The sequence below is a fragment of the Sebastes fasciatus genome, chromosome 14 (genome assembly GCF_043250625.1).
Source record: "Sebastes fasciatus isolate fSebFas1 chromosome 14, fSebFas1.pri, whole genome shotgun sequence".
Classification (NCBI taxonomy): domain Eukaryota; kingdom Metazoa; phylum Chordata; class Actinopteri; order Perciformes; family Sebastidae; genus Sebastes; species Sebastes fasciatus.
In genome coordinates, this window is record NC_133808.1 from 3,675,837 (window position 1) to 3,693,705 (window position 17,869).

A 17,869-nucleotide genomic window follows, 5' to 3' on the forward strand; every position below is an offset into this window, starting at 1 on the left:
TTATTGTTGGTTTTTACTATATATTGTGGCTGTAATGTGGCTCTTCAGAACATGGTTATGTTGGTAATTGTCATTTTCGTGCTGGTTTATAGTTATGAGTGAGGTGTCTGTTACATTTCTTACTTCAGCTGTATTTTGAAATAAGGTTTTTACACTCATGTTAAATGGCATTGGACTGATACAGACATCTGCTGCTTCTTTACCATATAACAAGCACAGCTTACCTAAACATTGTTAGTCAGAGCAGAGTGTTCTCTGCTGGACAAACTATGTGAGGACACCAGTTTGATACAGATTCTTTAAAGAGTAACTACACTACCAAACAACTTTTTTTCTGAGGTGAAAACCAACGTGGCATTTGAATGCAAAGTATATGAATTCTACATATTCTGTGTGTTCTGAGTGTGAATGCAGCCTTATGTTTGATTTCCGACTATTCATTCTGCTTCAGTGTTTTCATCTCTTAACTACTGATTCATACCTGAAACCTTAAAATGTTCCATATCTTGCATACATTATGAGTTTTATACAACTTTTAAACAGTATTATTCAACTTTTAAAGCCAGCAACGCAGTTTAGCGTCAGCTTTTCAACAAACCTTGAAATATTCCATATATTTCGTACATTATTGGTATTATTCAACTTTAAAATCCCATGCATACTAATTAAACCATTTCCCCACTTTTCCAAATCATTCATAATCCTTCAACTGAAGGAAATTGAAAAGTAGAAAAATGATATTGCACAGTGAGAATGAAATTCCACCAGAAAGCATTGCACAGTATGAATTACACCTGAGTAGTATATCTTACAGAATATATATATTTTTTCTTCCCTCTCTCATGACTTTACATCCTCACCTGCTCACAATCCTGCGTTTGGGCGCCATCTGGTGGTTAATAGTTGTATCTTAGTGAACTCGTTGAGCGTCAATGAAGGCAGGTTGGTGAGAACATTTCAATCTGATGATAACCTTGGATCAATAAGGCGAGTCTGGGGGGCAAATCCACCATCAAGAAAACCAAACCAATTATCATCTGAATAATCCATAAAACTGATAAAAGTAGGACGTTGTCACAGGATAATATTCTACTTTAAACGTTGCTTGATAATAACTGCTATCTAAAACCCATTAAAGTTCTGTTTCATAGATGTCCCTGATTATTTCATGTAGTGGCCTGGATGAGAAAGAGGTGCTGAGTTCTGAGAGAGAGGAGGAGAGAAGGAGGAAAGGGGAGGAGGAAAAAAAAGGCAACTTGCTGGCACCGCCTGCCAGATCCACAACAGATCTCAGCAGTTTATCGCCTCGGCGCATCTAACCCTGTAAACTGTGTTTAAACTGCTCCGGCTGCGTTTACACTGGAGCTGCAGATCTGTTGAGTTCACTTACTCACTCACACAGAGACAGAGGGAGTTGTCTCGCTGCTGATGCTGAGGAGATCAGTCCTTTATCTCCCATCTTCTTCTCTTATCGCCATCTCTTCTTCTCTCCCCCCCTCCCCTCTGCGGATCTGAGTCAACACAGACAGACCGACCGACCGACCGACCGGTGGCAGACTGGACGCGCTGGATGGCTGGAGCACTTAGAGGACCGGCGTGAATCTTTTTTTTCTTTTTATCATCATCACCATCATCATCTTCTTTCTCTGCCTTTGAAAACAAAACAGCAACAGCAACAACAATGACAGACCCGGTCAGCCAAGAGTCCTACCCTGTCCCGGACCCGACTATAGTGGATCCGTGCCCGGCTCCGCTGCGGAACGGCCAATGCGCCCCAGATGGCTTCACCAACAACCATCACCAGCAAGCCAAAACACCCGGCCAGACCGAGACCTTCACCACGGGCCAGGAGATGAAAATCACAGACAGTGTGGAGGGAGAAGGTAGAACTTCATTCATCTCTTGTCATGATCTGTTTTTTAAAAAAGTTATGGATGGGTGTTGGGTACGTGGATGTGTGTTAACTGGGGGGGGGGGGGGCACCCTGGGGAGATGGGAGAGGTATTTTTATCCATGCGAGGTATTTTTAGTCCGCTGTCATTTGAATAATTTATCATAGCCCTACATCAGCAAGATTATTATTCAGAGTGAAGCACAAGTTGACTTCAGAGCTTAAACATTTTTTTAAACAATATTTTGTATTGAATTTGACATATAAACATACATACATATGTACACAAACACAGACAGACTAACACTATTAATAATTCAATTATACAATGAAATGTTTAGTCCAAATTTCCACAGTAATCAAAGAAAGAGAGACATGACATTTCATATATTTCACAGATCTAGCAAAGAAAACAAATCAAATAAAAGATAAGACAATATAAATAGCTTAAAACATTGTCAAATGGATCCAGCCATTCATTCATTCATTCTTTCAGTTTTTGCATATTGCATTGCCTCTGGGGATAAAGTTGCCTGTGAGAATTCAATTGTTCCTTAAAACATGCTTCCCCCCGAGGCACACAGACTATGTCTGCTTTAAAACATTCTCATACTGGTCACATGCAAGTGTGCATTTGCTTGAGTGTATCTGTGTGTTAGTAACCACTATTTTAATCCCTTTCATCTTCTAATATGCATAAAACCTGTGAAACATTCCACAGTGGATAATAAGAGGGCCTCAGTTAGCCTTTACAATAAACCCTCAGCCTGTTGCATATATAGTTTACATATTCACTTCATGTTAACTGGATCTCATTTCCGTGGGTAATTGACGTGTTAATTATAGCATTCAGTAGCCCAATGATACGAATATAATTGATCTCGAGTAATCAATTATTAAAATAAATGTGAAACAGTTATTATATTTAGAGTTGCGACAGCTATGTTGATTGGATTTGGCTTATTTCTAAGAGCTGGAATCACAATACAGTATATCCACATTGTATCAACCCCCAGGAAAAGATAAAGAAAAGGTCAGAATGAAGGATGATAGAAGAAAAGATGCATTTAAGTCTTTGTGTCTGCTTGTTAAATGGCTTTAAGAGACTGGTCAGCTGCAGATTTGAACTCTTAGGAAGAAGATTGAACACTTAAAGGGGTTCTCCAGTGACTTTTAGAGTTGTACTTCCATAAACTCTGGGAACTTGTGAGAGACGGGAGTATAAAAAAAATGGTTGAAAATCAAAGCAGCAGAAGCTGAGATATCCAGACTTTTTCGTCCCTTGTATGGGTCAAGCTATGAAGAGGACTGGATACAGCGTTGGAGGCGGGGCCATATTCATTCCTATGAAAGTTGCTCGGTTGGCACGTGAAGACAAAATGGCTCAACTGCCGGATATAAAATTACATGGATCTTCAGCATCCATTGGGCTCGTAGAGCAGGCGCAGTACCGTTTCCTTTAACTCTGCCTCCCAGCCCTCGGTCCAGCCTCGGTCTGGGTCTCATTCACATGAACGGAGGAAGGAAAATAACTCTGGATTCGGCTATTAGTGCATTTTACAACTTTTAGGACCTAATGATTTAAATAAGGGCTATTCAATGGTTCGCACTGAGAAGTTGATTTACCTCAAAAGAAAAAAAAAAAGATGTGCTGATTTACAGACGTCTCTTTCCCAATGTAAGTCTATAGGAAAAAGTATTTTTGGGCCCAATGGCATCATGTGACGTTGTAATCCAACGGTTTGGCCACTACCAAAATTGTCTTTAAAGCCTGGCGCTCTTGGGCTTGGGGGTCAAGCTCTAAAAGCACTGGATCCTACATTTCCCATAATGCAACTTCCTAGTTTGTAATGCAGAACTCTCTGTTAAAAAGTTGTAGCCTCTAAACCCAACCAAAGATAACCCTGATGATGACATCACAATGACTGAACCATAGACCGTATGTAAGAAGTGGACGTAGTCATCGTGACATCACCCAGCCTCGAGTTCGGCATTTCGTCCGTCGCCATCTTCGTTTTTGGCAACCAGAAGTGACACGAGAGGGTGGAGCTAACGCTGAATAAGACATATTTAGGCGACTGAAATGTTACAATTAACTTTCATGAACTGAAAACACATTGTGAAAGGGTTAAAGACGAAAAAAGCAGGCAACTCCCAGACTGGACAGCGCCGTGGTAGCGACCTTGTCAATCACAAGGTAGCCCCGCCCTAAAGCATACCCTGCTTTATGGTCTATGTGACTCTAAATGGGACCATAATTTACTAAATGAACATCATGCTGTATTGAAGAAGACTTGAAACTAGTGATTGAGACCATAAACTCATGTTTACAATGTTTACTGAGGTAATAAATCAAGAGAGAAGTAGGCTCATTTTCTCATAGACTTCTATACAATCAGACTTCTTTTTGCAACCAGAGGATTCGCCCCCTGCTGGATATTAAAAGAACTGCAATTTTAAGGCACTTCAGCATTGGCCTCACTTTTCAGACCCAGAGGTTGCCCACTCGGCTCAACAAATCACTAGTAAAGTGATTTTTATGTGTAAAATCAGTGGAGTCTTCCTTTAAATGTAACGGCTTGAATTAATGAGGAGTCGCTCACAGAAATATTAAAGGTGACATGAGCAAGCATTAAGGAAGAAACTTTATTAGTCAAGCAATTTAAATAGCTGTTCACACACATTACTGTATATTTCTCACATTCACAGCCTCCGTGTCTACCTTCCTCCCCTGCTTTCCTCATCTCTCTCCTATTTGCATAAATGCCCCTGCTGCCATTGTTGTTAGAAAAATGCTGCCGTCTTCTTAACATGCTTATCCATGCCAGTGGATAACATTACAGTAAGACAGGTAGTGAAGGTAAGGGCCAGGCTTTCAGATTATTTAGAAAAGTAATGCAGTGATCTCTTTCAGGTCACATTCCTCTGGGACTTCATCTGTTTCCTAGCAAATGTGTATGGGAAATGTGTTATGAGCCTTTTGAGCTACATCACTGATGTTAATTATTTTTAGAGAAGAAAGGTGTCACAGACAAGTGTTGAGACACACACACACACACACAAACTTGTGTGTGTGTGTGTCACGTCGAGATGCATGAGGAGACGTTGAGCACATGCCCTCGGTCTGATCCCCCAGCCGGGGATCATGTGAGCAAAGTGATTTAACCATGCTGTCTCACTTCCCCCTCTATGCCACACGCATGCAGACACAGACACATGCTCACTCATGCTGGTTTGGCTGAAATGGTCAGTTTTTCATCCAAGTATAAAACTTGGACACCCTAGTATACATATAGCTATTTTTATAGTTTTTTTTTTGAGTAGCTTCTATTGGGCACTGCATGTGCAGCTTAATGAACTGTATCTGCAGCTATACATAAAAAGGTAATCTTGAATAGTGCGATCAATATTCGGATTGTGAACAACCCTGTTGAGTGTTTGTGGGAATGTTCCACTCACTTAAAGCTTCACTTGTGATCCATTTCTGGGCTGAAAACAATGCTAACATCCATAGATAATCACTAATAGTGTTATCAGAGCATGTCAAGTCAGATGTTATAATAATAAGTAATACACAATAATGTGTTTTTTGCAGTCAGCTACACACTTTTAGTTCAGCATGCATGCTTTTGAAGTGAAAATTGAAATACAGAAAAGAAGCGATCTTATGATTGGAAGTGCGTAATTATAGCTCTAAATGCTGCGCCATGTGACTCTCACCCTCACACATACAGTATACTGTAGGCTATACACCACATGCACAATACGTGGCACACACCTTTATACTTTTATGCATGCAGTGGGACTCAAAGTAGCTTCTGACAGTTATAGATACAAATTGCCTGAACTAAATTAAAGTCAGTTGAAGTGGAACATTGCGTGGAGTGCAAGGGGTCTGGCTGTCCATCAGAAACAGTTGGCAGGGTTCACTGGTGGGAAGCTGATAAGGGATAGTATCCCTATAGCGGCACCAACTCTCTCTGGACACTGTCTGCAATGTCTCCTTCTGTCTACACCCACACACACACACATACACAACAGTGGGAGTTAACAACAACACGGACTGTATGTTTGGTGAACTGGCCATCCCAGAGAAATGCAGAGATGAAAAAGAAAAAAAAACCAATCACATACAGATATGAAATGGTACAAAATGTACTTAGATAAGTAGACTACATTATAACAGGGTGTACTGTACTGTACTTATCTAATTACAAGTACATTTTGTTCCGCTACAGGTACAGGTACTGCAAGCTTTTCAATACTGTGAAAACATGTCATTGATATTGAGGGTGATTTTTCAAACGTAATGCTACGATGAGTCATTTTGTGTTGATTTTGGCGGTCCCTGTGGACAAAAGCGGTAGTGGTTTCCGAGCACCAGAGTCCCTTTAGAAAACCTCTCATTTTACCGCAGCAGGGTCTGACAGTCTGCCCCGCGTAGTTCTGGTTCTCCCGTGCTTCTCCCTTCCCTCCAGCAGTGTGGTGTCGGCTCCCAGCGGGGACCGGTGGAGCAGCGAGGCGAACATCTGCTCCTGGCCAGAGGTGGAACTGCTGCTGCCGGGCGTGGAGCTCGCCTCCTCCAGCGAGGCCGGATCTGGGAGTCTGTCCGCGGTGGGCGCGTCTGAGCATGCCACAAGGAAGACCACCGGGCTTCTAAAGCAAATTTTTTTTTTTTCCCATAGACTTACATTGGAAAAGAGACGTCTGTAACTCAGCGGATATTTTTTTTAACGTAAATCAACTTCCCAGTACGAACACTGTAATAGCCCTTATTTAAATCATTAGGTCCTAAAAGTTGTGAAATGCACTAATAGTCGAATCCAGAATTATTTCTCTTCTTCCCTTCATGTGAATGAGACCCAGACCGAGGCTGGAGCGAGGGCTGGGAGGCGGGGCTAAAGGAAACGCTACTGCGCCTGCTCTACGGGCCCAATGGATGCGTAAGATCACCGGAAGATCTGGGTACTTCATCACTCGGCAGTCGAGCCATTTTGTCTTCACGCACCACTGAGTAACTCTCATAGGAGAAACGCTGTATCCGGTTCTCTTTATACATCCATGGGTCTGAGCAGGAGTTTCTGGTGAACCTGCATGCAGTAAACCGTTCCGTCTGATTTCGCGGACAAGACGTCAAGCATTAAGAATAACTATAAAGATATAGCCATTCTCGCCGACAGTCTCGTTTATTTATGAAGGTCATATAGAGGGATCAGCATTAAGAATGTTTCATAGCCAGTTAAAAGTTCCTCACAGTAACTTTAAAGGGGAACTCCACTGATTTTACACATAAAGGTCAGTTCTCAAGGGAGTACTCGGCTACTCAGCACAGTTGTATAATGTCTTCTGTGGCTCGGAGCTTTGTCTGAGAAAAAAAGAATTTCACAGTCAAATAAACTAAACTCAGCACAGCTTCGGCTTCCTAACAGAAAGCCTGCATAACAAACCGGACTTGTAGAGTTTGAGAGATGTGGGCATGTACCAGACAGGAAGGGACAAATGAAAATATCTGATTAATTGCATCGTGTAGACATTTTTAGACATTTTTGGAGCTCTGCCCATAAAGTCAGGATAAAATCAGCCCCTGCTGCTTTGATTTCTACCGTTCTTTAAAAATCTGTCTTTTGTGGGTTTCCCAAATTTATGGAAGTGCAATACTAAAACACCGTAGTTCTCCTTTAATTCTTAAAAAGTTTCATGTAGATGGAGTGACGTGGCACCCTGACAAATATCTACAATGACATTTTTACAACAAAAATGATTTTGTGTCACCTTGGAGAAAGAAAATGTGGAGGTTTCTGCAACATTCAAAGAAATTCAGTTTTTTTTTTTTTTAAAGGAGGGAGCAGAGAAGAGGCGAAGGTCTGCTTTGTGGAAGCTTTTTCAAGCTTTTGTGCACAATCTTGTATAATAACTCCCACTGCGATGACACGTTATCCATGCTGAAGCTTTGTTTGTCTGTGCCAGTGAGAGAAAACAGTTTGAGGGGACGACTTTATACAGTTCACGTCCTCTGTAGCTGTGAGCGCTCAGCGTGGTGGATTGATACAGGTGTACCGTGGTGGATGCTCTTGGAGTTCTATTTAACTCTATGAAGGTCAGTAAAGAAAGTAAAACTTGACAAGCTGTCCCTGAGCAATGTTTCTCCCATGACCTGTAATCCACAGTATAAAAAGAGTTCTCAGGCATTGTGTCTTGAGTCCCTCTGTGCTCGTCCCAGATGGTCTGGTGCTCTCCTGGAGGGTGTGGAGAATTATCTGACAGGAAGGATGCATGGAGGGTGGAAGAAACAGCTCCATTCATGCTCGAAGCAGTTATGAATACCTATCTAGACGTCTGTTTGGCCTCTTGTAGTGGATTGATTATAGCTAGTGGTACAACAACAAAACTTTTCTATTATCTCTGCTAGAGCAGGACTTCAGACCTCACTTTGGACTGAGGATAATTGAGAGAATTTAACGTTAAATAGACTGGAAGACGGGGACCAGTCGCTGGTTCCAACAGGGTCAATACCCTTTTGAAACTTTTAACCACAACCTAAATGTTATCAGTTGCTGTAAGCGTAGTAGTTTTTATCATCTATTCACACGGGCGATCACCGTAAGAAGGAATAAAAGAAGAGGACAGCGACCTCTAGTAACCGTAGTAATTATGACAGGAGCAGAAGCGGAAGTCGGGCGCTATACAGTATATAGAGAGTGTGAAACTCCATATGGGCTGAAGGTCGGGGATGATGGATGGGACACAAAACTCAGGGTTTTCACCCAGGGGACCGGAGTTTGTATCCCGTGTGAAACCAACAATGTGTATTTGTCTTTGTGATGGTAGTTATTTGAAGCCTAAACACAATGTTTTTCCCTCAACTTAACTGTTTTTTGTTTTTTTTGCCTAAACCTGAAGAAGTTGACGTTTTGTTGCCTAAACCTAAGGAAACCTTTTTGTTTGTGTTGAAAATGTAATGTTTCATTCAGTTTTACATGTTTGAACGTGTTGCTTTTAAGTTTCACCTTCACTTTTACAACGTAGTAGGTGTAGTAGGCCCCTTTTGACCCTCATCTATGGTGCTTACAGCGACTGATAACGCCTATTTAATGGCTAGATAACAGTCGAATCAGGTGCTCAAATGATGCTTTAACTAGAAACTATTAGCCTCGTTAGCTTGTCTTGCACATTGAAAGCTTTGCCATTATAGTCATTACCGAAACAACACACTATTGTTGTGTTGAATTTATCCAAAATCCTGAATTTAAAGGGCCAGTGTGTAGCATTTTGGTGTGATCTATTGTCCAAAATGGAATATAATATTAATAAGTATGTTTTCTTTAGTGTATAATCACCTGAAAATAAGAATCGTTGTGTTTTCTTTACCTTAGAATGAGCCGTTTCTACATGGGTCCTTTTCAGGGAGCCGTCCGCCATGTTCCTACAGTAGCCCAGAATGGACAAACCAAACATTGGTTCTAGATAGGGACATTTGTGGTTTTGCGTCAGCCACCGTAGTTCTCCTACACGCTTGGCACACGGGAGAAGTTTCAGTTGGTTGCAATCTGCAACCTCATCACTAGATGCCGCCAAATCCTACACACCGCACCTTTAATTACTGATAAGAAATTTAAACAGCTTTTAGCATAATGAGCAGAATTTTGTAGCTCAGCATTTCTTGGGACTCCTAAAGCTTGCACCTTTAGCTTTTCTTTCAATGAACCAAGTACTGATTACTCAAGAGAGTCTTATTCCTATCGGATATAAGTGTTGGAAAAGGTAAAATGACCATTCACACTACCTCTGTCTGCCATGTCTCAAGGAATTGTCCTCGTAACAGAGTTTTATGTGTCTCCCTGCAGGTCTCCTCGAGAGCAGCATGCGCCTGAAGCCCCACGAGGCTCAGAGCTACAGGAAGAAGGCACTCTATGTCTCCTGGGTCTCCATCGTGGTCACGCTCATACTGGCCGTGGCAGCTTTCAGTAAGCATTTAAAATACTTATTTATTAGGCATGCAAATGTGCTAAAGGACGATATATAGTAACTTGTTAACGGTGTATGTGTAGTAACAAGACTTACTGTGGCAGTTTGTTTCTCACTTCCCTGTTGACTAAGAGGAGATGTTGTCATTCTAAATGTCTGTTCTAGTAATGGTGCAAACCTCTGTCTTACAATGTGAGGTTGGAAAAAAACACAGTTGGCCTGACTTGCATTGTTTTACAAAAGTATATAATTTGCGTTAATACTATCTCTATAGTTGAGGTCAAAGGTCACAACTTTTTATTCGAACAAAACTAACCATAAATTCAAATGAAATATACACTTTCACCTGCAGGATAAAAACAGATATTTGTTAGATTGAAGGTTTTAGCACAATATTTGCTAATTTTAAATGCTATTATTTATTTGAATTTAGTGATATTCTTTTTTTTTATATACTTTACAATACTATCGAGGTTGTTTTCGTATATGCAATTTGCAGTTCGTAATTACAATAGTTTATAAACCAATTTTGAAGTAGTTGAACTTAGAGACGAGCGCAATAAGTACACTAGAGAAAACATCAGCATTCAAAATTGAAATAAAAATAAAAAAATGAATAGAATAAAATAAAAAAATAAAAAATAATAATAATAATACAAAGAGAAAAAAGTAATAATAATAATAATAATAATGATAAATTAAATAAACAAATAAGTTAATAGAAAAAAGGGGGGAGGGGTGCAGAGATATAGCAATATCATTTACATGGGCACACACATGCGTCCGCTTTCGCATGTAAGGTCACCTCCAGGCATACTGTTTTTACTGAATTTAGTGATATTCTGAGCTTTATTTGAAGTGCAAAGACGGCCAGTGAACACGTCCAGGATATCAAACGTGTGTGTTACTAATGTAAAACCGCTGATGGAAACACACCGATCTAATTGATTCCACGGCTTACAGTGTGGTATTGTTAAAAAGAAGTCTGTCACTAATTTCAAATGTTCATTATCGTAACATGTTTTCGCACAGTTATGATGACAAAGAGCATGTGGCTTTTACCCACATGATGAAGGTCAACCGTCCAGCAAAGCAAATGAATGAATCACTGAAAAAAAAATAATTGTGAAAGCAGAGAATTTAAATCACTGTTCCCTGGTGGAGCGGGGCTGCACTTTCATTCTTTTTTAATCCGAAAATGTGGTTTGACGCCTTACATCGGGTGATACAAAGACGCACCATCAGTTGTGTTTGATGGAGCAATTCAAAACTATTTTAGCAAGATATAAAACTTTGCACAGTGGAGGAGCATGGGAGACACATTTCTTGTCCGTAAGTGTCAGAAAACAACAAGAGATGCTGTGAAATTGTATTGTTTACTGTCAGGAAGAGGCTTTAATCACATGAGCAATAACTAACAGTAAGCCTCACAATGTGCTGCCTTAGGCTCATCATTTTAGTCACAGTCACGTCGTTGCAGCTAATTCATCCACCTCCTTAATTATTTGACTGATGATCCAACAACACCCAGGTTTATGAACCATTCTTCACGCTCTAAAAGGTGATGGATCCATTCCTAAAATGTTCATACTTCCATCTTGAAAATGTCAAGGCTCCCTGCCATTCACGTGGCAATAACATAGAAGATAGTCTTAAGTTAAGTCCGGTGAATCCTCAATTCACCGGAGGAGGGCAAAGATATGTATTAAAGGGGAACTATGCAAATGTTCAAAATGCATACATGTTATTCCTATGGTATAAGACAGTCCAAAAAAATATTAGATCTACTCTCTCCCAAATCCAGAGTGCTTAAACTCAAATTTGTGATGTCATCGGGTGTGAAGTGTGGAGCTGCTCCATACACAATGAATTGGGAAAGATGTTCTAGAAGACATTGACGGCGTTTTCATATTAGGTACGATTGATTTGTCCCGTGTCCGAGTACGATTGCCACCAATCCCCACTCCCTCCGCCGCTCAGCTTTCACATTAGTAAAGTTGTTCCGTACCTGAGTACACTTGCGTCATCATCCACGTGTATTTGTTTATGTTGAGATCAGCTGTTTTAGTGGCGGAGCATCGTAAAACACTTCATTCAAACTCGACAGAAACAAAATAAAGCTCACTAAAACAGTCGTCGTTAGGCTTTCCAACAATCAACAACTCTGGTTTGGTCGAAATAAACTCTTATTTCATCGAGTTTGATGTGAAAATATGCCGACTCTACACGTTGATTCCCCCCCGCTGTCTCTCTCTCTCTCTCTGCCAGCTGAGCGGCTCTCGTTCTTCGGAGGCAGACCATTTAATTAGCTAAATAAAATAACAAACATCGCCCGACACCAATGCCAACTATTGCTTATATTTTAAGGACCCTCTCGCCTGACTTCCTGCTTTATCTCCCATGGCCGTGCAGTTCAGAGGATGAGATTGGCGTGTGCTGTGCGCATATGATTTCAGAGGAAATCGGCGGTGTTGAAAAAAGCCTGTCCTTTCACAACTACTCGCTGACTGCTATCGTTACTCGCATTAAATAGCAGCAGTCCACATCAGTGTTTCGGTACAGTTAGCTTTCACACCTGATGCGAACCGTATCCGAGTACACATGAAACGTACTCGAGACCAACTTTTCAAGTAGACTCGAGTACGGATCGACGAACCGTGCCCGAGTACGGTACGGAGCGTTCACATTTCACATGACATCATAAGTTTGAGACTCTGGTTTCTGGCTTTGAGAGAGAGGAGCTCGTGTTCACACATATTGACTGAACTTTCTTAGGCCATGGAAATGACATATTGGAATTGTTAATATGGGTGGTGTTCCCCTTTAAAGTAAGATAAGAATGCAGACTACAGCACATTCCCAAGTGTTTTTATGCACAACAATGTCCATGACCTTTCACTGCTTTAATGTCCCTTTTAATATGTGATAAACATGCCTGTATTGTTCATGGCACCTGAATCACACAACCCTCAGATCTGTTTTTCTGTTGGAGTCTGCCTGGTGAAGCTTTTTTTGGTGTATATACTGCATATGCTGTACCTCAGTAACCCCTCTGATGTTGTGAAATGATGTGGTTTCAACATACAATATGTTGTCTTATGATATAGAGGATGTCTATGTCTGATGTGCTGCACGGTTGTGAGTGCCACGCGGGATGTTGCTTTGTCATCCTGGCTAAGCATCAGTTGCGAGTCACGATGTGTCCCAATCTATGCAAAACGTATCTTTGATGTGCTGACGAAGCACGAACTTGCTGTTTTAAGTGATGCAACTGCATGGATTCACACAAACAAAGGGACTTAAAGGAAACTACATGGGGGAGGTATGATTATTTGTAAAAGGTCTTGTACATTATGTTTAGTCAAAAGCCTCCTTTTCTGATCTAAAATAATACCCAGTTTAATTTGAAGAAATATTCATAAAATATAATGGACCAAACCATAAGGCAAACAGATTTTAATTAGCCAAAAAAGGTCCAGTCACACTCAGTATAGTTTATTCAATCGGCCACACAGGATTTGGCATTTAATTATGAATGTTTGCTTTAGTAAAAGCTGCTCTATATTTTTAAATGAATACTTGTATGTGACATTTTGGCACTCGTAGTGACGAACCTAACGCGACTCTAAAGTTCACCTTCACTTTATGGAGTTTTATAGCATCTTCTAGCTCGTTGTATGGTTTAGCTCCACGCAACTTAAAGGTCCCATATTGTAAAAAGTGAGATTTTCAGGTCTTTTATATTATAAAGCAGGTTGAAGTGCTATATAAATACTGTTAAACTATCAAAATGCTCAACATACAGAGAAATACACACAGCCCGTATTCAGAAATTGTGCGTTTAAAATAAGCCGTTAGGATTTCTGTCCATTTGTGATGTCACAAATATAAAATATTTAGATCATTACACGGTTTTAAACATAAACATTCTAAATGTGTCACATTTTATTTCCTTTGGAGTGTATGTAAATAACATCAGCTGACAGGAAGTAAACATGGACCCAAGCTGTTGCCTAGCAATGCAATTCTGTTGCAATTCCGTTGAAATGCATTAAAACAGAGCGTTTCAGACAGAGGGTTAATACAGGTATATTCAGGCAGACAGTACGAGGAAAATAATGTGTTTTTTGAACATTACAGCATGTAAACATGTTCTAGTAGAAACACAAAATACAAGTAAGAACCTGAAAATGAGCCTGATATGGAACCTTTAAAGGGGACACGTCATGAAAAACTTGTTTTTTCAGCATGTACATCCATCTGGGTATCTGGGGTATCTACCAACTCACCAACTGTGTAATAAGACGACACAGTCAGTTTTTTTGTGGGCTGCTTAGATCAGAAAACATACAATCAGAGTAGAATGGGCTTTTTCAGAGGGGGTCTTAAAGAGATAGGCGCTAAAACAGAGCGTTTCTGACAGAGGGTGAATACAGGTATATTCAGACAGACAGTGTGAGAAAAAAGTGTTTTTTGAACATTAACTTTAACTTTAAAACTGATCCCGCTACCACCTCCGAAATATCAATTGCGTTAATGCGTTAAAGAAATTAGTGGTGTTGACACGAATTTGCGTTAACACGTTATTATCGCGTTAACTTTGACAGCCCTAATAGAAACCCAAAACACAAGTATGAACCTGAAAATGAGCATGATATGTTCCCTTTTAACTGTTTTGGTTCACTCTAATGGCTCTCATAGTGTCCCACTGTATGCTGCTTGCCAGACAGACAAAGTTAGCAACTGGTGAACATAGTGGAGCATTTTTTAGCAGTTATGGACATCTTTCTTAGAAGTTTTAGCGGAGACACAAATTGGACGAATCCAAATGAATGATAATGTTCCTCCGTCACTGCTGTATGTGTAAGCAACTGTTTGCTAACAAGTCCCCATATCTACTTAAAAGGTCAATGTATATGTCAGTGTGTTGTGTTCACAGGCTGTTTCCATGGCCTCCAAAAAAATCCGTTATTGCAGCTTTAAAATTATATTTTGAGCTTTGTGAACGGCGTTCCTGTTGTAGATTCATATTTTTCATTCTCTTTAAGGTAAACCAGTGCAAGGAAACATGGAAACAGACTCTGCAAAGTAGAAATTTTCTGCGTGTGTGTGTGTGAACATTGTTCGACAGAGCCAAAGAGTTTCGAACAGACGGTGACCCACAAAAATGTGAACCACTGTAAGCGAGGGAGACATCCCAGCTACTGGGAGACAAAAAAGGGAAGAAAAAGAGAACGAAGGGACGGGGGTGCAGGGAACTGTAGACAGGCTCCCGTCTGCTAGTCATAACTGCAGCCTCTAGAGGATGGGGTCGGTGGCACTGGGTTAGGAAATGAATAAACGCAGCGCTTCCCTTTTCTGCCACCAAACAGCACGGAGAGGGGTTAAAAAAAAGAAAGAAAAGCCAAGAGGCTGGGCGCCGAAGAGGAGATGACTTAGTGAAAACCAGAGAGTGAGAGACAGATGGATACGGAGGTGCGGAGTGAGGCTCTGAAAGGTGCGATGGTACCAGGGGGACGAGGCGGGATGAGTCCTGGCAGGCAGCGTCGGGGATTTAGTGGTTGTGATGGCTCAACTTTAAAGAACACCAGCGTGCCGTTTTCCTCCCGCCTGTGCCCTAGTTTCTCTTTTCTCCCTCACTCTCGCCATCCTCCATCTTTTATCTTTTAGTCAGCTTGTTTCCTTACCCTCTACTTTCTTTACCTCCTCTTTATGTGCTGTCTCACCATATCTCTCCCTCTTTGCCCCCTTTATTTTTTCTAAATTGGTAGAACTAATATTCTGTCAAGCCTTCCAGTGTATCTTGTGTTATCGGAGTTTTTCAGAGTTTTCCTCTGGTGGACATGTTTTAGTAACGCAGGGTAAAAGTCAAAGTCCTCCTTCTACTCATATAATCTTTCATCCTGAGTCTCCAAACATTTCTTTCTCTTTTTTCCCCCTTTCTTCTTCTCTATCTCCCCTTTTCTGTCTCCAGGGAAAACTGCGAAAATCCTCTGCTCTTCTGTGACCTTTAGCAGTACTTTAACATTTAGAAGGGATAAGGGTTCAAGGCCGATCTCTTTCTGCTTTCCTTGAATGTCTCCGTCGTGAATGGCTGCCCCGCGTTAGCTCACAGCCTTTCTTGAGAAGCTGTCTTTTTGTGCTCCCTTGGCTAGCTATTCACCTATGAAAGTGGTATTAGTCTTGGAGGCTTTATCTGACATATCAGGCTCAAGAGAGTGAGCAGAGACCACACTTCAAGATGTAGGAGCAGGTACGATAGGTGTACAGTAGGTGTTATATTGGTGTGAAGATGGCATCACATTCCCCTGATGTATTGGTCAGTAAGGAATGTGAACACACACAGCAGGCTGGGCTCATACACCGTTTGTAGCTATACCTACGAAAAGTAATGAACTGTATTCTTATATATCCCATGAAATCAATTTGTGTGTAATTAACGCAATCGTGAACAAGGAAATATAAAGAGCGGATGGATGGGTAAAAAAATACTGGACTTTCGTCCCGGAGATCGGCGCTTGTGTCCCGTTTGAAACCAGGAGTCAACGTTGATTTATTTGTCACATAAATTACATACTTAAGTAACGCCACCTCTGGAGTTATTTTAAGCCAAACCACAACAAATATGCTGCTTTATGCAAATGTATGTATATATTTATTATTGGAAATCTATTAACAACACAGAACAATGACAGATATTGTCCAGAAACCCTCACAGGTACTGCATTTAGCATAAAGCAATATGCTCAAATCATAACGTGGCAAACTGCAGCCCAACAGGCAACAACAGCTGTCAGTGTGTCAGTGTGCTGACTTGACTATGACTTGCCCCAAACTGCATGTGATTATCATAAAGTGGGCATGTCTGTAAAGGGGAGACTCGTGGGTACCCACAGAACCCATTTTCATTCACATATCTGGAGGTCAGAGGTCAAAGGACCCCTTTGAAAATGGCTGACAGTTTTTTTCTCGCCAAAATTTAGCTAAGGTTACTTAGCCTCCTTCACTACGAGCTAGTATGACGTGGTTGGTACCAATGGATTTCTAAGGTTTTCTAGTTTCATATGATACCATCTTATCTTCACTCTAGCTTTAAAACTGAACCCGGTACAACCTTCGGTGCATTAATGTGTTAAAGAAATTTGTTGCGTTAACGCATTATTATCATGTTAACTTTGACATCCCTACTTCACATTGCTACTAGTGGTCAAAAAATCCACAGGGTATCTTTACGTTTGTGTGTACTTTCTAACCATCCTTAAACAGTGAGTTAACTGTTCATTGTTAACATTGTATGCTACCTTGCACATGGATAGCACACTGGTGTAACTGTTGACTGGAACTACTATAGACACCTTCCAGCAAATAAGAAAAGAGGACTTTTTTGTGGCCACTGACGAGGATATAAAATTCAAAAGACACAAAGGAAAGGTCTTTTTTTTATTGCACTTCAGCCACAATTTTGGCTTCAGTGGAAAGCAGAGGCTCAGAGAAATGAAATAGAAGAAATACATATTTCCTTCAATTTACAATTTATTTCAGTGGAGTGTCTTTGCCTGTGGAACACTTGAACTTTACCTCTGTGCTGAACTATATAAAGAAATGTTCAATTTCTTGGGTGTTTTTTCAGCCTTTGCTTCTTATTGGAAATCCCAACCCAAAGCGTGTTAAGTAACTGAATAGATATTGTTTCATTATCAGGTACAAGGGGGATTTCTGAATTGTGTTTATGCGATGCATTTGTATTGTGCTTGCTAAGCGGACACAGAAAAAAGCTGTTCCATATTCAGAGTGGGGGGGACGGACTGCACACCAACAAGGATGATTTTCAGATTGCCTTGCAGAGGCCCTCAAGGAGCAGGCTACAGGAGCTGGCCTGTGGACTAATAGGCCGCCACAAGATCAGTCAGTGGCACTGCCAACAACCGTTTAATGTTTGAGCAACGAGATGGGGCGGGAGTAAAAGAATAAAATGGGAGGGGAGTGGCAAAGGAAGGAGGAACAAGAAGTACA

General features: G+C 40.8%; 1 protein-coding gene across 1 annotated transcript in view; it reads left to right on the forward strand.

Moving 5' to 3' along the window:
- Window positions 1–1,221: 1,221 nt before the first annotated feature.
- The window catches only part of tmem163a (transmembrane protein 163a), a 95,985-nt gene continuing 79,337 nt past the window's right edge, over window positions 1,222–17,869 (forward strand). Inside the window, exons 1-2 of the mRNA XM_074658200.1 lie at window positions 1,222–1,883; window positions 9,736–9,855. Of these exons, the coding sequence (XP_074514301.1) occupies window positions 1,682–1,883; window positions 9,736–9,855 (322 nt within the window). The 5' untranslated portion in view covers window positions 1,222–1,681. The remainder of the gene's footprint in view (window positions 1,884–9,735; window positions 9,856–17,869) is intronic.